Source organism: Phoca vitulina, unplaced genomic scaffold, assembly GCF_004348235.1.
Source record: "Phoca vitulina isolate PV1807 unplaced genomic scaffold, GSC_HSeal_1.0 scaffold15, whole genome shotgun sequence".
In the NCBI taxonomy this organism is placed as follows: domain Eukaryota; kingdom Metazoa; phylum Chordata; class Mammalia; order Carnivora; family Phocidae; genus Phoca; species Phoca vitulina.
The window spans coordinates 6,584,732-6,604,938 of NW_022589718.1; the positions used below are offsets into that span (position 1 = coordinate 6,584,732).

At 55.4% G+C, this 20,207-nt stretch overlaps 2 protein-coding genes across 2 annotated transcripts in view; one reads left to right on the plus strand and one right to left on the minus strand.

Moving 5' to 3' along the window:
* The first annotated feature begins 6,418 nt into the window (after positions 1-6,418).
* Positions 6,419-11,986, plus strand: BRF2 (BRF2 RNA polymerase III transcription initiation factor subunit). Its single transcript, XM_032413415.1, has 4 exons — positions 6,419-6,719; positions 7,475-7,534; positions 7,982-8,303; positions 9,142-11,986. The coding sequence occupies exons 1-4, from the start codon at positions 6,566-6,568 to the stop codon at positions 9,869-9,871; spliced, it is 1,266 nt and encodes a 421-aa protein (XP_032269306.1). The 5' UTR covers positions 6,419-6,565; the 3' UTR covers positions 9,872-11,986.
* The window catches only part of ADGRA2 (adhesion G protein-coupled receptor A2), a 32,957-nt gene continuing 23,493 nt past the window's right edge, over positions 10,744-20,207 (minus strand). The window contains exons 8-19 of the mRNA XM_032413414.1: positions 19,895-20,059; positions 19,094-19,292; positions 18,437-18,586; positions 18,146-18,307; positions 17,184-17,408; positions 16,776-16,992; positions 15,985-16,193; positions 15,127-15,254; positions 14,692-14,815; positions 14,085-14,230; positions 13,500-13,589; positions 10,744-13,270 (exon numbers count right to left, since the gene is read on the minus strand). Of these exons, the coding sequence (XP_032269305.1) occupies positions 12,016-13,270; positions 13,500-13,589; positions 14,085-14,230; positions 14,692-14,815; positions 15,127-15,254; positions 15,985-16,193; positions 16,776-16,992; positions 17,184-17,408; positions 18,146-18,307; positions 18,437-18,586; positions 19,094-19,292; positions 19,895-20,059 (3,070 nt within the window). The 3' untranslated portion in view covers positions 10,744-12,015. The remainder of the gene's footprint in view (positions 13,271-13,499; positions 13,590-14,084; positions 14,231-14,691; positions 14,816-15,126; positions 15,255-15,984; positions 16,194-16,775; positions 16,993-17,183; positions 17,409-18,145; positions 18,308-18,436; positions 18,587-19,093; positions 19,293-19,894; positions 20,060-20,207) is intronic.

Here is a 20,207-nt window from a genome sequence, read left to right on the forward strand (position 1 = left end):
CTGCTTCTCCCTCTCCCACTCCCCCCTGCTTGTGTTCCCTCTCTCGCTGTGTCTCTCTCTGTCAAATAAATAAATAAAATCTTTAAAAAAAAAAAAAAAGAAAACCTCTCTTAGGGAGTGACCAGTGTTTCTTACCCCATGAGCTTCCCTCATCTGGATTCCTGTGGCTGCCACCTTGCCTGGGGTCCAGAGGTCCCAGTGTCCTTTCTCCAGCAGAGGATGGGACATCTCTGATCCCTATGACACGCCCCTCATCTTGGCCTGCAGGGACCATGGCATTTACCAGAAGAACATCATTTGAATTCTCTGCCCCCACTGCGAAGAACTGCTACCTCTTCCTTGGCACCGGGCACTTTTGGCTGAGCATATGAATGAGGTCCCTTCCTTGATCCCTCCACCCCACCCCTGATTTCCTAGAGAGTAAAAGTTTCACTGTGGGGACATGATTTAAATTCAGATTGGCTTCAGACTGCCCCAGACCTGGGAGCCAAATCCCTGGTTCAGTCAACTCTGTTTATTCATTTCTGAGTAGAGGGTATTAGGGAAGCACCGAGAATCTTCTCCTGAGCTCAGCTCTCCCAGGACTCGGAGCCTTTCCTGATGAGATGCGAGGTCTGCCTGCCTCCCACCCATAGTCCATGCTCCAAGGACCCCAACCTCTTGAAAGGGAGGAGACACTTTTTCTTGCTCCGTGATAAAAGTCACACTATAGAGAGACAGAGGCAGGCAGTGCTTATGAAGCTCCCTGGGTGGGAGGGGGGAGCTTATGTATTTAGATACACTTTAAAATGAAGATGGGAACATGCAGTACGCAGTACAGTACGGATAGCTTTGAACATTTCTGCACGCCTTTGGATACTGTTCTGCAACAAGGACAGAGAGTGATTCCGGGGGAGAAGGTGCCCCAGCCAACTACCCTCTCCCCCTGCCCCCCCCCGACACCCACAGAAGAGCCGTGGTGGCTGCAGACGCTATCCAGGTTACTTCCAGCCAGGCCCCCTCCCGCCCCCCGCCCCAGGGAAAACAGCCACTAACAGGGCGTGGGTAGGACTCTTCAGCTGTGGCCCAAACATCACAGGCTCCCTTAGCCCCGGAACCCAGTCTCTAAGCAGATGGACCCTGTTCCCTCGGCTTCTCTTCAGGTGTCACCTTGGGGACTCTGCAGTTTCGCCCTCCTGGCAAGGCAGGAGCTTTTACTTCGCATTCAAAACAGGCTTCCTTCAGCTCTGTGGGGCCAGCGTACTCCAAAGCCCCAAACACTCCCGAGGGAGTGTCCTCAGCCTCTCGACTCTTTTACGCAGAAACCTGTCTTGGTGCCCTGGAAATAGTCACCCTGGTGCCTCTGATAAGCCCTCACAGAGGTGAAAGTTGCTCCTGACTTTGCCTAGCAAGTGCACTTCAGGCGGAGCCCTGACTGCAAAAGGAAGGCTCGTTTACTGCATTATTACTGTTCCCTAAGCACCGACATGTCCTATTTCTAATTCTCATCAAGGTAGACAGTATGTCCATTATGCAGATGAGGAAACTGAGTCTTGGGCATCAGAACTTTAGTTCCCCTAGGGTCACACAGTGAGTACTTCAGAACGGATTTGAACTCCTCATCTGTCTGACCTGGAGATGGAGAACAGAGGTCAGCAAGTACAGCCTGCCTCCTGGTTTTGTATGGCCCTCGAGGCAAGAATGATTTTTACTTTTTTTTTTTTTAACGTCAAATGAATGAGTCTGGGGATCTAATGTACGGAATGATGACCACCTGTCAACACCACCACACTGAATACTGGAATTTTTACATTTTTTAACAAAAAAATTAATATTTCATGACACATGAAAATGACGTGAAATTCCAATGTCAGTGCCCACCAAGTTTTATTGGAATACAGCCATGTCCATTCGTTTACGTCATGGTCTATGGCTGTTCCCACATTATAAAAGCAGACCTGAGTAGTTGTAACAGAGACCTTACCATCTGCCAAACCTAAATATTTGCTGTCTGGCCCTTTACAGAGTTTGCTCACCCCTAGTCTAGGATCACTTTGGGGGTCAGAGAGAGAATGTTCTGATTCTCTTGGAATCCTAGAGGGTTGGAGCAGGCAGGTGTGACTCAATTTCCCCTCCAGATGAGGCCAACGAAGCCACAGCTGCCCTGAGGAGGGAAGTTCCAGGTAAGTAAGCTGACTGGTATTCATGCTCTCAGTCTGGGCAGCGAGTGGTGGCCTGTGACCACCTTCTTAGAGTTTTCAGGTGCCTTTGTTCCTAGGAGTGAAAGAAACTGAACACATTAATCCTCCGCCCGGAAAAGGCAAAGTGGGTAGTGGGGATGGAATAAACAACCCAAAAGAGGAAAGCGGATATGAGCAAGGGAAGTTAGCTGGCGCCAGGATTTAGGTCTATATGCCATGGCAGTGTCACCATGAGTGGTAGAGAAGAAGGAGTATCCACCAAAGAGCTGAGGTGATGGGAAGGAAATCCAGTCAGAAAGACTGCACGGCCTGAGCCACGGCCTGGCTTAGGGTGACAGTGAGAGAGTGTCCTGGGCTCAGAGCGAAACTGGCTTAGAGTGACAACGTTTCAGTCAGCTGAGCTGGGAGGAGCCCAGGGGTGAGGCCAGATTAAGGACTGGAGGCGGCCCAACTCTCCCCGGTTACTTATTTTAAATTAGAATCGTCTTGCCTCTGAGAAATTTAGTCTATTTGTTGCTCCTGACCCGCCCAGCGTGGGGACGTGGGGACGGGTAGTCACAGGAGTTGACAAGCTCTTTGCCGAGTGCCGGCCCTCACTGTAGGAGGGGCTCCCTGGACACGGGGCCGAGAGAGCCGCATCATTCCCACAAAGACTTGCAAGCAGAGGGAGAGCCGGACAGGCAAACAACTAACTAGAATACACACATCCCTCTTCGGAGGGAGGACTGGTGAGAGCTTCCTTCCATCCCACACTGTCAGTGCCTTCCTTGTCCATCAGAAAACCCTCTTCCTCTACCTTTCTGGAAAGAACTGTGGCCTTAAGGTCAGTATTTCACATCGGGACGTGCTGGGGCAGCCCTTCCAACAGCCTCCCCTCCCCAGGAGCTTTCTACACAAATCCCCCACATTCTGGGCACTCAGCATTCCAAAAGCCTATGTGCCCGGCACCATGTGGGCACTGGTGATACAGAGACGAGAAACATGATTCCAGTTTCACAAGCTGGGGGGTGGCGTGGTGGAGAGGGGCTTGAGGAGCATCTGGTAAACAGATCATCACTATCACTGAACGATGGTAATTCTTAGAAGAGTCTGTAGCAGCAGGAAGGGCACCAAGGATGTTGTGTCTGTCCTGATTTCCAGGGGAAGGCAAATCCATTTCCTAAATAAATCACTTTCTTCCTAAGAAAGTAGAGAACCCCAGACTTACAAGTCTTTTAAAAAAAAATTTTAAGTACAATCTACCCCCCCAACATGGGGCCCCAACTCATGACCCCAAGATCCAGAGTCATATACTCTGTGGACTGAGCCAGCCAGGTGACTGAGCCAACCAGGGTCCCCTCGACTTACACGTCTTAATAGAGTGCGCCACCTTCTGGCCTGGGTCCTGCCTACCTCCCAGCCTGTTTGCATCTGAGGGCCAGGCTCTCTTATGGTATCACACATTTGTGACTGGAAAACACAATCACTCCTCTCTACCCCTTAGAGGTGCTGGTTGGAGGATCACAAAATCACTCTTCCACTTTATGATGAGTAATGTTGGGGAAAGCAGAATTTTGAGGCTTCTATCATGGGTAGAGGATTCTAATAAAATCCCACTTTTTTTTTTTTTTAAATGCAATTAGGGTCAAGATCTGCACAAAACTGGGGATGAGAGGAGTCCGATGCTGTTCTGTATGATAATGTGAAGAAGCACTCCCAATGCAGTTATGTTGCTTCTGGAGACATATTTCTCCAGTCCAATCAGGATGTCGATGGTATTGTCTAAAACTAATGGATGTCTCTGACAAGTGTGTGTGTGCATACATAAGCATGCAAGTGTGTCTCAATATTTATCTGCTGGATAGCCAGAAGTAAATCCTTATCACATACCTCACTCTAGTGGGCAAGTCTAGAAGAAAGGGGACTTGGAATGCCAGTGCCCACCCAAAGCTATTGTGCTGATCTCCCTTGTGGTGTGGGGCTAGAGTGAGTAATTCAAATGTAAGGGTGTGGACTGTTGGGGATTACTGCATCCCTTGGTTGGGGGGAGGGGGTGAATGTTCCAGCACGATCAAGTCCTGTGGTAGTAGGTGGGACTTCTCTAGAAAGGAGAAGAGGTTCTATGCTGTGAGAAAGAAATCTCTTGGGAATGGAGTGGTGTCTTTAGGTCTGGATATCAAGGAAAGAAACTGGAAAAGAAGGGGCTGACAACTTTTGAAGGTATTTTGGTTTGGTTTGTTTTTTTTTTTTTTTTAATGCATTCCTCTTGAACTGTGAGGAGAGTCTTATGAAATTTCCCATTTTACAAATATATTTTTCATTTCTATTGCAATACCTTCAGTTCCTCAACCCTTCAGCAAGGTACATTAACAGTCTCGTGATGCTGGTGTGGAAAATGAGAAAATGGAAATCTGGCTGCTTTGTGTTCACAGGTCAACTAACAGCTGGTCAGTGGAAAGGCATCCTGCCAGCCCACTGAGGTCCAAGGTGCAGGAAATTCTGTTGTGCCTGTAACAAAGCAGGGGAGGTTTAGGGAATAGCCATGGGCAGAGGGAAGGAACTTATGAGCCACGGGGGCTTCTGTTGAATGGACAATTCTTGTAAGGCACAGCACCTCCTTCCCAATTTATACTAAAGGTAAGTGACCTTCTTTGCTTTCTGAGTCCCTGGCCAGTGCAGCCCTCAAAAAAAAAAAGCAAAGAAACCTGATGCTTGGATTGTAGATAAAATGCAATCTTTGTGTCAGAAATGCCCTTGTTCCCCACTGTGGTCCAGGGAACTCACTGTCTCCTCAGGCATACAGGGATTCCTGTGTACCTGACCACTGATCATAGCTCTTTCAAAAGAACCTACAGCCCTGTCTGATCAGATCCCCTTCTTTTTGAGGCCCAAATCCTCTGAGGACTCTCTGGGTATATGGTCATTATGTCACCTGTCTCTTCAGACTAATAAGCTCCATTTTTTATTAGTTTTATCTAGTTTCCCAGGCCGTGGGTATAGCCTGGGGTGGTGAGGGATTGATAACTAGTTTTATTAGTTTATTAGTTTATGAAAATTCTCTAGAATGCATAATTTATTAGTCTTCTAAGGAAGGCAGCTGTAACCTGTATCTTATTCCTCATGGGAGTATCCCATTTTGTTAAGGTCTGACAAAGCATCCTTATTCCTCAATTCATTCTGCATAGAGCTGTCCATTCATTTTCTGTTCTCAGTGGAAAGTGCTGATCTTACATTTCCATCCTCAACCCCCAATGTAAGGTTGAAATTGAGCCCACAACAGTTCCTAAAATCTGCTAATGCCAAGAGCCTACCTGAAATTCTTTACTGTCAGCCCAAGAAACAAATTCTCCACATACACTTTAGGCACTTGCTGTGCTGACTCCCATCTGCTTTCTTGGAGTCATAAGGGACAGGCTTCTGGTGGTACTTGTCATTTAACTCAATGTTCTTGTTGTTCAGACATAGCTGATTCTAAAACTTTTAAGCATTAAAATCTTTATTCTTCATGAGTGCAATTAGGATTTACTTAGAAAATACTCTCTTTTGGTGACTTTTAATTTATATTCAAACATAACAGACAGAATTTAAATGTGTAAGCTTTGTTTCTGTGATAGCGTAACTAGAGGCACAATTTTGCTCAAGATTCTTTGATCTATACTGTACCAAGTTAGGAACTTTGAGTCAGAATCTTGGAGTATCTTAAAGCTCAGCTTTTAAAAACACCTAAATCTGCTTGAGGCCTCCAGTTTGCCCAAAGCCTCACCACCCCCATATTCTTCCACTCCCAACTCCTTAAATATTCCTTGCCTAGCCTCTGAAAGCATTGTGTTTGCCACTCTGGATTTTCATTCAACTCCCTCATTCTAGAAAAACAGACTGCCAAGAGAGGAAACAACTTGCCTGGGAAAAGCCGCTCTGGAGAGTGGAACACAATTTCCTGCTCTCTCACTATAATATTCTGCCGTTTAGGCAAACAGTACTATGGCCAAAATCAACATTTGTTACCAAAGAGAAACGGAGAATCTACGACTCTCCTAGAGTTTCAGAAAGGAGAGTTGTGGGAACGGCAACAATTTCTTGTCTGTTAAGTGTGTCCACGTAGGTAGATATTTCACCCAAATTCAACCCCCAGTCAAACTGACCGCAGATACCAGGCAACGCGAAGACGGGGTCCGCACCAGGAACCTTCTTTCCTCGCTCACGTTTCTACCCGAGCCCGCAGAGATATGGACCGGAAGTGACGCGTAGTCGGCAGACAGAACTACCTACGTATACCGCGATTGCTCTGGCCGGAAGAGAAAGGTGCAGCGCTTAGAAGGCTCCCCTCCTAGTTCCTGCGTCTCCACTGTTGCTGTCGCGGACGTAGGAGTGCATACCTGAAGGCTTCCGCGGCTCTGGGTTGTGAGATGCCGGGCGGCGGCCACTGCCCCGATTGCGGGTCCACTGAGCTCGTGGAAGACTCGCACTATTCGCAGAGCCAGCTGGTGTGCTCAGACTGTGGCTGCGTGGTCACCGAGGGGGTCCTTACTACCACCTTCAGCGACGAAGGCAACCTCCGAGGTATCTGTGCCGGCCCTTCCCGGGCCGTGGGTATAGCCTGGGGTGGTGAGGGATTGACGTCAGACTCCTCTGATTCCTCTCGCGCCCTCTCGTCACGTGTGCGTTAAACTACGGGAGAAAGTGACCGAGTGAGCTGCAGGAGCTCAGGGACTGCCCTTCATCTGTGTTTTTCTAGCACCTAGTGCGGTATCTGGCATCCAGGTGTGTGTGTGTGTGTGTGTGTGTGTGTGTATAGAGAGAGAGAGAGAGAGAGAGTGAGAGAGAGAATAGTAAACGTTGACCAAGTGAAACAAAGAGAAACAAAGTTCCACTCAATTTACCTAGTCTGGGTGTGATGGAAGGATTGTGGGTCAATTCTTTACAAATACGGACAAATCATTACCCCCGAAGTAGTCTTTAGTACTAATTGGCAAAAACATCCTTTTTTTTCTTTGCTTTCTGAGTCCCTGGCCAGTGCAGCCCTCAAAATCAACAGTCAGGAAGATTGCCTGGATTGGATATGCAGGAGGGAGGGCTGAAAATTTGGAACACTCAGAGCCACTTTAGTGCACTCCTAACCTTCCTCAGTCTCTGTATTTGATACTGCTTGTGGACATAGAAGACTGGATAGACTTTTAATGCGCAAAAATGGGTACCTTCTGTGAGACAGGGAGCAGAGCCTAATGATACGATTTCTCTCTGGTTTTGTGTGGTGGGAGGCCAGGGGTCTGGAGAATAAAGGCTAAACAAGCTGTTTCTTGTCCATTATCTTTCAGAAGTAACCTATTCCCGAAGCACAGGGGAAAACGAACAAGTTAGTCGCAGCCAGCAACGAGGTGAGAATCAACCTTTTGTGATGTGGTGACCTTAAAGAAAATTCTCCTGATGGCCCAGCCCATCCTCTTGCTTTTCAGCATTATTGTGTACGGTAGAGTAGAAGAGAATGGTAAATAGAAATAAGGAATGGAGGTGGTTCTAAGAGCATACAGTTCTAATTCAGTGTACAGTTTGGGTTTGCCGGGCCGTGTTAGAGGTAGAGCCGCGCATCCCAGATCATACATTGGCTTGGCTCTGAATCAAGCCAGCCTCCAAAGAATGGTGGGTTAAACTTGACTCTTTCCACAGATTTGTCTTTAGAATGACCTCACCAAATGTCACTCTTGTCATCGTAGAAAGGTGCATTATTCTTGCATCTGGTGTTGGAGGCAAGTTTAGCAAAAATTGCTAGGAGCTGCACAGTAGCGCCTTCGACCCCTCTTAACTCCTGCGGTGGGCTTTCTTAGGTCTCCGCCGAGTGAGAGACCTCTGCCGAGTCCTGCAGTTGCCATCGACATTTGAGGACACAGCAGTTGCCTACTACCAGCAGGCCTACCGGCACTCTGGAATCCGTGCTGCCAGGCTGCAGAAGAAGGAGGTGTTAGTTGGGTGCTGTGTCTTAATCACCTGCCGGCAGCATAATTGGCCCCTCACCATGGGAACCATCTGCACCCTGTTGTATGCAGATCTGGATGTGTTTTCTGGCACCTACATGCAGATAGTGAAGCTCCTGGGGCTGGATGTGCCATCTCTGTGCTTGGCAGACCTGGTGAAGACTTACTGCAGCAGGTACTCGCCCGCTGGGAAACCCTGGGATGGGCTGGCTCCTTAGACCTGTGTCCTTTGACCTGTGGCTGGCTCTTTTTCACCAAAGCCCCTCGAAAGGGATTTGGGAGAAAAATGTATTCTCCCTCCCTCGTGTCTAGTATTAATAAGGTTAATTCCGTTTTACAGTTCTAAACTGCTGCCATTTCCAAATCCCTTTGGCCTTACTGCAGCCTAATGTTGTAGGCAAAGTGGGTGTTAGCCTTGGCACGGGGCTGCTGAGTTGCAGCTCTCCTGTTGTGCGTGGCCCGCTTGGCTGTGTGTAACAGCCCTGCCTCAGCAGGATCATCTGCGAATGCAGGTGAGACGATGTTAGTGATGGGGCTGGAGGCAGAAGCTTGGGCCTTTTTTTTTTTTTCTCCTAAGTAGCTGTGTTTCCTTTTTCTCTGAAAAATACTGTAGAAAACAAAGGCTGTCAGTGTCAAGTGGTGTTGGTTTTGGTTTGCTTGGTTACTTCCTAGCTGGATGACTATGGGCCTGTTTTTTTTTTTAACTATAAATGCATATAATGGGGTGTAGAGGAGATGAAAGGAGAACATTTGGAAAGCGCTCAGAATAATGGCTGACGGGGGTGCTGACAAACGTGCGCTTCCTTGTGGGTCCTCCTGCCCTTCACCGCACAAGTAGAACACTCCCCGTCTTCTCTCAGCACCTGTAGGAACTCGCTGCCCAGCGAGCTTGAGTGTTCCAAGGGGAGAGACTAGCTTGCCCGTCGTGAGTAGACTGCTTTTCCTCACTTTGGCAGAGCAGCCCCCCCCCCCCCATAGGCACGGAGCCCAGACTCTCGTTTTGGTTCTTTCAGCTTCAGACTGTTCCAAGCTTCCCCATCCGTACCAGCCAAATACGTGGAAGACAAAGAGAAGATGCTGTCGCGCACACTGCAGCTGGTGGAGCTGGCGGATGAGACGTGGCTGGTGACCGGGCGGCATCCCTTGCCCGTCATCACTGCGGCTACCTTCGTGGCTTGGCAGTCGCTGCAGCCTTCGGAGCGTCTGACGTGCTCCCTCGCCCGGTTTTGTAAGTTGGCCAACGTGGACCTGCCGTGCCCTGCCTCCTCCCGCCTGCAGGAGCTGCTGGCTGTGCTGCTGCGGATGGCTGAGCAGCTGGCCTGGCTGCAGGTGCTGAGGCTCGACAGACGCTCCGTGGTGAAGCACGTCGGCGACCTCCTGCAGCACCGCCACACCTTGGTCCGCAAGGCCTTCCGACACGGACCGGCAGAGCCGGAAGCCGGGGAGGGGGAGCGGCAAGGGCGGGGCCAGGGGCCAGGGCAGGGAGAAGAGGAGGTGGCCAGTAGTTCCTTAGATGTGCCCGAGGGCAAGCGGCCAGCCAGTCCTGCCCTTCTCCTCCCACCTTGCATGCTGAAGCCCCCAAAGCGGGTCTGTCCCCCACCCCCTATCTCCACGGCCACCGGAGACGAGGATATTTCTGACAGTGAAATAGAGCAGTATTTGCGTACCCCTCAGGAAGTTAGGGACTTTCAGAAAGCTCAAGCTGCAAGACAGGCTGCCACGGGGGTTTCTAACCCTCCCTGATGTGCATCTGAGGGAGCACTCCCACCATTTGGACAGCAGCTTGATCATAGGCCTGTCCTATCTGGAGAAATAAGTGTATATGAGTCCTGAGGCAGGCTTGTTGTTTTGTTTTGTTTTGTTTTGTTTTCCTTGTTTAAAGGAACCAAGGGACTCTGCAGTTAATTGGACCCTGGGTCCTGGAGTAGAAGTCAGGAGCGAGGCAGGGACAACTGGGTTGGAGAGAATCCCATCCCTCAGAGGGATGGTCCCAGAGGGGAAGGTGCACACATTCATATTATGAGGGATGGCTTCCCTCCTAGACTGGCTGGAGAATGTCAGGCTTTCTCCTGGTTTGGCTTTGGGTACACTGCTGCTGCAGGCCTCATGGGCCCTCCCTGCTGGCGTGGAGCGGTTGGCGTTGCGAATGCTATCAGCCCTCAGAGGAGGGGAACTAGGCACCTCTTGATCCTGCGTCCGTCTACAGGCATGGGTGGGTTCTCATGTACAGGGGTCACAAAATCCTCTACCTCATAACAAAAGGACCGTGGGTGGACTAAAGTTATATAGCTCAAAGGGCTTTGCAAAATTTTAATATATTAAAACAAGAGGCATCTGCTAGAAAACATTCTATTGTATAAAACCCGAGCTTTTAAAAACATGTTTTCTTTGGCACTTTTCATCCCCTCCCTCCCTTTTCCCCAGCGTATTGCAAAAAGCTCTCCAGTGCTAAGGCATTGGCAGGGTATGTAAACAGCCAGCGTACGTGGAAGAATAATACGAAGCTTTTTTTTTTTTTTTTTTTTTTTGGTCTAATATTGTCTGTGCAGCAAGCATAAATAACAGGATTCATCCCAAGGTGTGTGGGTTTTCTCCCCTCCCTTTTGTCTTTTGCCTTGGTGATCAGACTGCGGGAATATGGACACTGAGAGGGGACCTGGACCAGGTCTGGTTTTCCTGTTCCTCTTCCCTGGGCTCAGCTTTCCCTCCACTTTTCACTGGGTCCTGTAGTAAAAGGCTGGTGGTTGCTTTTAGGTTGGGGGAAATATGGGTGCTGGTGTTTGAAAGTAGTGAAGGCACAGGCTCCACGTGAGCCGCAGGGACCCTACCTGCTGCCCTGGGGGATTCAGCTTGGGCTTCTGTGAGGCAGAAAGCCGGTTCGATGTTGGGGAGGTTTCTCCCTAATATGGAGCTAGAGATCAAATTCTTGGAATGGTCCTTGCATATGGCCTCATGGAGGCAGGGAAGTGCTCTTCCCCAGTACCTCGGTGTTGGCAGGTGGAGACTGGGGATGTGGGTCTTGTCATGGAACAGTAAGTGCTTCTCCAGCCCCGCCTGCGGCCTTGTGGTGGCGCCTCTCTTCAGAGCACTGTTTATAGGGTCAGGTTTAGGGCAGGACTGCGATCAACTCCAAATCTAAGCACTACTCTCTACTTGCCTCAGATCTTTCCTGGGTATCTGGCAGAGGCAGCTTCTTAGGCGCAGGGCCTTGGCTTTGTCCTGAGGCACCACCTCTAAAGCCCTGCTGTATGGTTTGTGCACCACTCCTGTGGGACGTGTCCGTCCTGGATCGTGCACCCCTTCCCTAGAAGGCCATCTCCAGGGCTGCCTTGCACACTGTTCCACCTTCTCTTGCATAGTTTATCTTAAAAGCAGCACCTATGGGTCCTGGCCACCTGGCGCATCTGCTAGGCTGGCCGCCTAGTTGGCTGAAAGCTGGGTGGGGGAGAGGCCCTAGGATCTAGGCACAGATGGCCGACTGCGGAGGAGGGCAGTGAGGAGAGAACACGGTTCTCAAGCTCCCGGCATCTGTGTTTTCCTGATGCGGCGGACGGCCACCAGGGAGGCAGGGTGGATGAGATGTGGGGAGTACCTAGGGAGGGGCCCACCTGGGGGCCGACAGCACCTTCCCCCACTACCCTGGACGGCACCGAGTCGACTGCCCAAACTAGCCTGGGCTGGGACGGAAATGTATCCCGCTCGCGGTCCTGGGATCGTCGCTACCCCGGAGGGACGGCGCTCAGGGCGGTGGCAGGCCTTCCGCCTGTCCTTTTCCCCAGCCTCCGGGACTAACGCCGGTGTGTCTCCCTCAAACCTGCTGACGCACCGGTGGACGTCTTTAGGGCCCCAGGGAAGCCGCGTGTCCCACAGGGTCGCCCGCCCCCGCCCTAGACGGTGGTCTCGCTCTTCCAGAGGCCCGTCTTCATGCAGGCGCCCGCGGCCGCGGCCGCCCCGCCGAGGTCGTCGTACTTGGCCCCCTTGGGCGCGCCGTTGAGACTGGCGGCGTTGAGCGGGTACGAGCGCCGCTTGCTGTCCCGCTCGGGCGCGCCGGCCCCGCCGCCCTTGAGGTTGTCGCGACTGGCGCTGCGGCGCTGGCCCGGCCGGCCGGCCTCGGGGGGCGGCGCGGCGCTCGTGTCGCTGCCCTCCGACGGCGTGAGCATGGGCTCGCCCTCGAGCTGCAGGCCCGGGCTGTTGCGGCTGCTGCCCGGGTAGCTGTCGGACGGGCTGTTGTGCAGGCTGCCGCTCTCGCTGGACAGCAGCTCGGGCGCCCCGGCCGCCGCGCCCCCGCGCAGCGCCTTGAGCCGGTTCTTGGCGCCGGCCTCCCCCGCGCGGTGCCCCTTGGCCCGACTCTTGTGCGCGCGGCGCCCGTGGTGCACGTTGTTGGGGTGGCGGGCAGCGAGTCCGCCCCGGGAGCCCGCGGGCTCCGGCTCCCCTTCCCCGCGGGCCCCCGCCTCGCACACCTGACTCTGGGCCAGCTGCAGGTTGGTGAGCTTGCAGGGGCCCAGGGGCGGCGCGTGGCCGCTGCTGCCGCTCGGGGAGGACTTGAGGGAGGGGGCGCCCTCTCCGAGTACGGGGGAACCGTCCTCTGGGGCGGCGGGCTCGGCCCGGGGTGAGGCGCGGGAGGCCGAGGCCCGGGGGCCGCAGGCACGCCAGGAGGCCCTAACGTCCCGGCGCCGGGCGCAGTGGTGGGTGAAGACGAAGAGTCCCAGGGCAGAGGCCGCCGCCCCATATAGGCAGCTGCACACCACCCGGGGCAGCCAGCGCTGCGACACGGCCAGAGCCCCACAGGCCCACATGGCCAGGTACAGGAAATGCGTGGTCACCAGCGCCCCCAGTTGGACTCCCGGAGAATAGAGGCCGTCACCATCCTCCGGGGGCCCGGGTGTCACCACCCCAGCGCTCCCAGTAGCCAGAAGGGAACCTGAGTCATTCAGGAGGGGGCCGCTGCTCCTGAGCCTGGTGGAACCCCTCAGCTCCTCCCCTGTCTCCAGGGAGACCCTGCTGGTGCCCCCCTTTGGGCTCTGTGCCAGAGGACCCCTTAAGCGCAGCCCCGCACACAGGAAATAGATCCAGGTGATCAGCAGAATCAAAGCCACCGGGATGTAGAAGGCTCCTAGGCTTGGACGCCACACCAGCCAGCAGCTGAGGGGAGACACAGGCAGTGGGTGAGGACAGGGAGCATGTCTGAGGTGGCTGGGTGGTTGGGGACATAGGACATGGTGAGTGGCAAGGCAGAGACTGGCTTAGGCAACATGCGTGGGTTTGGGTTGGGTCACTGGCCGGGTGGGCCTGCAGGTGCCCCCGCCAGTGAAGAAGAAGGCATCCGGTGTAGGGGCGGGTAGGTATGGGGCAGGCAGGCGGCGGCGCTCACTAGGGGCTGTGGTCCCGGTAGTTGTGGATGCTGACCGCAGCCGTGATGCCGCAGATAATGAGTGGGATCCCTCCGGCGATCAGATAGAACCTGGAGAGGAATGGGGTTTGGGGTCAGAGATGTGGGGAACCAAGTGGGTTGGAAACAGATGCTCAGAAGCCTTGACTCGGGGTCTCTGTCCCATCCTCTTTCCCCTTTAAATTCTCTCAGATTTTTTTTGCAGGCTCAGTAGGTTCCTAGGGGACTTGGCCATGACTGTTCTAAGGGACAGAGGCCAGAATTGTTCTCTCACTTGAAACAGTATAGAAGTCAGGGTGCCACTCGGGTTGCCAGGATCCCTACCCAATGCCCTTTGGAGTCACTTCCTTCCCTGGCCTTGTCAGCCCTGAAAAGCCCTAAGGACGCACCCACTCCATGGCCTTGGGCAACCTGGTGCCACCTAGGGCTTTGCCTCTTCTCTCTTTGGAGAGTGCTCACCCAGGACTTCGGACCCGCCCTGCCTCCACCCTGGGAAAACAGATGGTGGTGTCCTTGACCGCCTGGGAGCCCTTCACCCTTGCAAAGCTGACAGGTGGAGGCGAGTACCGGAGCATGGGGCGGGGCGCAGGCGGGGCCGAGTCCCCTTCTTGTGGAGGGGGCGCTCTCCAGGTGAGCTCCTTGTGGAGGACTCGGGCCTTCACACCCATCCAGAGCAGTGTGGACAACGAAGAGTAGTGCAGAGTGATGCCCACCTGCGGGGTCAAGCCACAGAGGCTGGGGGGCCAGGCTGCTACTACTGGAGCACCCCGGGGCCCCAGTCCGCAGTGTTACTCTCCCCCTCCTCCCACTGTCCCACCCCCAGCTCTACCCTGAGCCTCCTCAGGGTTCTGTCCCTGCTGTCACCCTCTCTCCTTCCACCCCACGCTTCTCTCCCACTTGGGGGACTTTTCACAACCCTGCCGTTGCTGTCTGCCTTGTCCCTGACCTCTCCTCCATTGAAGATCCCCAATCTCCACTTTGAAGACCCATCTCGTAGTCTCTCTACTTCTTACCACCCCGACTCCCACAGCCCCCACCCCAGCAAGGCTGGACACAACCGTGCAGCTGGGGCCTATTAGCATGAGCCCCCGTTTTTTCCCCTGCACCTCCCGACTCTGTGCCTAGGCTGCCATCACTCATCTTGGAGCGCCCCCCGGCCCCTTCTCCTGCTTACTGCCTGGCAGACCATGTGGTAGTTGGTGAGTGTGATTCCTCCTGCAAAGACGGCGGAGGTCATGGCCATGTGGAAGCACAGGTTCAGCAGCATGTGCCAGCCCTTCCGGGACACATGGATGGAGCTGCCCCAGAAACAGTCTTTAATTAATGGGCCACCCACCCAAGGTCAGGCCCATGGGGTCTTAAGGCCATTGGGAGAGCAAGGGGGGAAGGCAGATATCTGTGCACATGCATGTGTGTGAATGTGAGAGAGGCCCCAGGGCAGGGAGGGCTTAACCCCCACAATGTGTTTTCCAGCCCTAGAGCCTTCCAGTAAAATGCTAGGCAAGCCTGGGAACGGCATGTGGGCCCACTTGGGAAAGGAACCCTTGGCCAGTACTCAGGGAGACCCACAGCCTTCCCTCCACGCCCTCCCCTCCACAGGGGCCCCCACCTGTGGTTGAGGATATAGGTGATGATGGTGGAGAAGAGGCAGAGCAGCAGCAGGCCCGTGCAGGGGTACACGACAGGATGCAGCCCTGCCCCGGAGCCCCCCGCCTCCCTGGGGAAGGCACTCAGCTCCTGGAAAGAGTAGGAAGGAGGAAGTAGTAGGAAGCCAGGGGTAGAGGCCACCCCATGGAGTCCTGGCCAGTCCCCCACACCATTCTTCCTCTTCCCAAGCCCGGTCAGCTTTGGTCCTCAGCTTCGGCCCCTCGTCCCTCCAGGTGGGCGAAGACATAAGTGCTGAGACAGCCACTCATAGAAAGTCAGTCCCAGGTAGTGTTAATGATCTACCAGTCCCTCCCTCCTCGTCTCTTGCCCCTCTGGGGACTTTTCTCAGCCTAAAAATCAGAGATGACGAAAGAGGGGGAGGTTTCTGTCTATAATCCAGGTGCACGTCTGCTCAGGATCTGGGAAAGGGGGCTGCAAAATGTGAGGGAGGGGGAGCCGGACAGGAGTGAGTGAGGAGGGTGACCAGAAAGGAGAAATGGTCCCAGATTTTTTTCCCCCCACTTTAACAATCTGGGTCTCAGAGAGTGCAGGATGTGAAGACCGGGCTGGGTAGTTCCAGATCCATCTGTCTCGATGAGTGGAGGCAGGACCTCCCTGTCTCCTGAAAGATGAAAAGGTGTGGGGAAGACCAGAGGGACATTTCCCCATGAATCCTACAGTCACGAGGCCTGATGAGGCCGCTGTCCTTTCTGTAGTTCAATGTGGCTCCAGGGGATCAGAATACCCCTACCCTCACCCCCACCTCACCCCTGTTCCCTGGTCCCTGGTCCTCCCGAGCTCCCACCGCCATCCCACTCACCACGAGCACGGCCACGTTGCCCAAGTGCCGGCAGTGCAGGGAGCTGACATTGGGCTGGCTAGAGTGGAGCTGGCAGCCCTCGGAGCTCCAACCCCCGGGGCCCCCCGGCCCGTCCTGGCTCCACCAAGCTGCCACAGGTTCAGCCCCCTCAGCCCAGTGCCGAAGCGAAATGGCCACTGGCTCGGTCAGGTTGCCCACACCACAGCCACCTGCAGGGGAGAGGGAGGTCCACAGGGGTAGAACCAGGGTAGAACCAGGCTGCAGGGAGGCTTGCCCTACAGAGCTAAGCAGCAGCAAGACAGCAAGGCCCCCCCGGGGCAGGGCGTGCGCTGGGCTTCCAGATGCAGTTGGATGCCAGTCCGGGCCCTGCCTTCCAGGTTGTCCGTCTCACCAGGGAGACCCAAGGATGAATCAAAAAGCACTGGGAGGTGGCCCATTCTAAATGCCAAATGAGTGATGGCTGGGCTCAGGGAAAGGAAGGGAGAAGGTAATTCTGAGGGACAGGAAGGTGACGAGAGGACTCGGGGTGGGGGGGGTGTTTGTAACCCTTTTGAAATTTGACAGATCTGGGATATAAATTCCAATGTCTTCCAGAGCCTTTTCTCCAGCAGTCCCTTCCTTGAGAGGACGTCCCTGTCCCTTATCCCCCTGGGAAATGCTGAGGGGCCACTCTCCTTGGCCCCCTCCCCCAGGGCGTTAGGGGGGCTGTGGGTGAGGGGAGGGCAGGGGGAAGGGGCACTGGGCAGACACTTGGGAGCACTCCGTGCAGCACGGGGAGCTTAGTCCCTTACTGGTTCCAGCAAAGATGACGGGGGTGGCCACACCGCGTCTCTTGCCAGGCCCAGCGGCTCCAGGGCGAGAGGTGTTGCCGTGGCTGCGGAAGAGGCGGCCATTTCGGAAGACCAGCAGTTGCAGGGTGCAGTCTGGGGGGACAGGGGGAGCCAGGGCAGCCGGAAGGGACGAGAACAGACTGGGCGGCAGCTGGATGGAGGCCAGGGCCACGCTGTTCTGGGGGGACATTGGAGTTCCTCAGAGACATCTGGGAACCCCTAGGATTCTGAGGCCTTCCGGTCCCCTCCTCCCACCTCCCCTGAACCCCTTTTCTGGATCCGCTTCCACTCACACACACCCCCCCCCCCCCCGCCCCAGGCACCTGCGTCTAGGCGCGTCCGCCCCCACGGCCCTCCCCCGGTGCCCACCTTGATGTGGAAAGAGGACAGAGAGATGCTGGGTCTCCCTGTGGTACAGCGGAAGCGGAGCTGCTGATCAGCCAGGGGCTCGGGCTCTGGTGAGGGGTTCTGGCCAGGGCCCCCGGGCCGCACGCCTGGCACTCCTGCCTCCCTTCTCTGGAAGGCTGTGCAGGTCAGCCCCACGTAGCTGTGGGGCTTGATGAGGTAGGCCTCCAATGCCACGTTCCTTGAGTTCTAGGGACAGGGAGCTTGTCACCCCCCCCATCTGAGATACGGCGGCTCTCTCTTGGCTTCCTGCCCGCCACTGCCCAGTCCCTCCCTGCAGGTTCGCTCAGGCTGTGCCCCCCCTACACGTTATTCCTGACTGCACCCTACCTTGTATCTGGCTCACCTCTTAGCAGATACTAGTTCTGCCACCCCAGCCAAGCCATGGAGCAGGGTCCACGTCCAACCTCCTTACACCACCCGGGGTGCCTAGCACAGTATCTTGCACGTAGAAGATGCTCTGTGGTGGTTGTTCATTGGTTCACAACCCACCATTGGCAATGTCACCCTCTTCTTAGGGAGCAGGAGTCTCCGTGACTCCTCATTCTAGCACAGTGCTGTCGCCCTGCTTCCAAGTCTCCTCTTATATTCATCCCTTCGGCTCCTTTTACCCTTCCTCCAGTTTATTTCCGTTGGGCTAGCGTTACAACTCGGTTCCCCACCATGAAGCCTTGTGTAACTTCTCCCTGTCACTGGCCCCCTCCCTCTCCACTGCCCCTGACGACTCGGGGGCAGATTCCGCACAACTGAGTCATGCGCGGGGGTTCTTGCTAGCTGGGCGCATGGCAGGTGCATACTTGGAGGACCTGCTGCCCGGAGACAGGAGTGTTTTCCTCCTGGCAGGCAAGGGCCGGCCCCAGTTGACTCTAAGGTCCCTCCCAGGGCTGGGCTCCCCAAGGAGCTCCCTCCCAGCTGACCCATATTACCACAGAGATGTGCTGGGCGTGGGGGCTGAGGGCAGCCCCCCCGATGCGCTCCAGGGCGCCCACGATGCCACTGCAGGCCTTGTCCTCGCGCTGGGCCAGCCACAGCAGGTGCTCATCCACCAGCATCAGGTTGCTGGCCATGTCCACCATCACCTCCACCAGCTGGCGGGGGGGGGGGGGGGGGCCCCGGGGGGCAGGGGGGGGGGGGGGGGCCCAGGGGCGGGGGGCACAAGAGGCTTGAGCAAATGGGGGGCGGTTTTCAAGGGCCCCAGAGGCCAGGTTGAATCTCACCTCTTTGATCTGGTCGACATAACCCAAAAATTTCTGGATCATCTGAGCCACGTAGACAACATCCATCATGTCTGAGAAGCTGGCTGCCTCCGCCGTGTACACGCGCAGCTGGTGAGCCAGGGTCAGCGCATTGGAGGCGTTGATGGGCATCTGGGAGAATTGAAGGAAGAAAGGAGATGGTCCAGTTCTGCCCCTTCTCCCCAAGAACTGCCCCTAGGGGGCCCCCTTGTCTGTGCCGACGCTCAGGGCGACAAGGCCTGGGGAGAGGGGTCTAGCCCACCAGCTGGGTCTAATCAAGACAGGAGGCACATGGAAGGAATGAACTCATCAGGACTCAGGGCCGCCCACTTCTAACACCACTGGCCTAAGGATAATGGGACGACCTCACACTGTCCTTGTTTTCCCCCTTCAGGCTGCCCTTGCTGTGTTTGGGAATAAAGATGCTTGGAGTGGCCCTGGAGGGGGAGGAGGAGGGATCTGAATGCCCTAGAAGGAGAAAAGCTAGAAGAGAAGAGCAAGAGCCCCTCACTGCTCACGCCCACAGACCGGAGGAGCAGCAGAGCCCACAGCCATGAGGGGGCTCCCCTCCCCATTCCCCAGAACCAGAGCTGATGGGATGCCACCCCCCCCGCCGCCCCTCTCCTCTCCTGGCCTCACCAGCACGAAGGTGTAGAGCACCCGGGTGATGTCGTTGGTGTACAGACAGTGGGAGTAGTCCCCTGGCTCCCAGCGGCCAGCTCGGTCACACCGGCGGGAGGCTCGGGTGCCTGGGGCCCCCCCGCTCAGGGGCACCGAGGTGAAGGGGTACTGTAGGCAGGACTGGTAGGCTGTGATGCCAGCCAGAGTCCGAGGCCACCTGGGGGCAGAGGCGGGAGGTTGCTGATGCCCCAGCTCCTCAGAGCAAGGGTCCCTGCTCTGCCCTTAGACCTGGGATGCTGAACCCCTCGGGACCTGGGGGAGGGATTCAGAGAGAGGGTTCGGACTGGCCTTCGAGAGGCTCCGCGGGGCTCCCGAGCTCCACCTTCTCTCTGAGTCCGTGTTTGTTCAGACTTGGAGCCCTGACTTCAAGCCCCTTACCCTTTCTGGGCTTGAGTGTTCTCAGCTGTCCATGGGGAGGATAATACCTGCCCTTCCTCACAGAGATGCCCATGGGGGTATTAAAATCTGATATCCATTGTGGGAAAGTTTTGTAAACTATTAATGCAAAGAAGACAAAGAAACAAAAAAACCCACCCAAACTTTTTGTTCTGCACAGCATATGTCAGATGGGGACTTTATACAAAAAGATAAGGTCTCTGTAAAAACAACAGCAAGACAGTGGGACTTGGGGCCGGGGACTTACAGAAGATGGGCAGCCCGGGCGGGCGGGGCGGGGGGGAGGGGGGCGTGTTCTCCGACGAAGACGCGGGAGCTGGGACGGGGGTGGGGGCGGGGCCGGGGTGGCAGAGGGCACCGCACCTGAAGTCCCCGCGGTTGTTGGCGACTCGCTCAGCGGGGCAGTAGGAGGCTGAGGTCTCCAGCACCACAATCTCCACCTTCTTGCTGGCGTTGCCCTGGGCCGTGGACACGGAGCACTCCCACTCCCCTGACGCCCACACGCCGATGTGAGACAGGGTCAGCTCGCTGCGGGCGGGCGGAGGGCTGGCTGCGCGAGGCACTCTCGGTGGCCGCGCCACCCTCCCTAAGCGCCCTGGCCCCGTCCACCGGCACGCAGCCCCTGACTGAGGGCGTGCGGGGCAGGCGCTGCGGGGTTCTTCTCTTTGACGGAGCG

Bases quoted from the DNA above. Each gene is read 5' to 3' on its own strand.
- BRF2 (XM_032413415.1), top strand. From the start codon at position 6,566: ATGCCGGGCGGCGGCCACTGCCCCGATTGCGGGTCCACTGAGCTCGTG. The intron at 6,720-7,474 runs GTATCTGTGCCG...ATTATCTTTCAG, and splicing joins CGACGAAGGCAACCTCCGAG to AAGTAACCTATTCCCGAAGC. The intron at 7,535-7,981 runs GTGAGAATCAAC...GGGCTTTCTTAG, and splicing joins TAGTCGCAGCCAGCAACGAG to GTCTCCGCCGAGTGAGAGAC.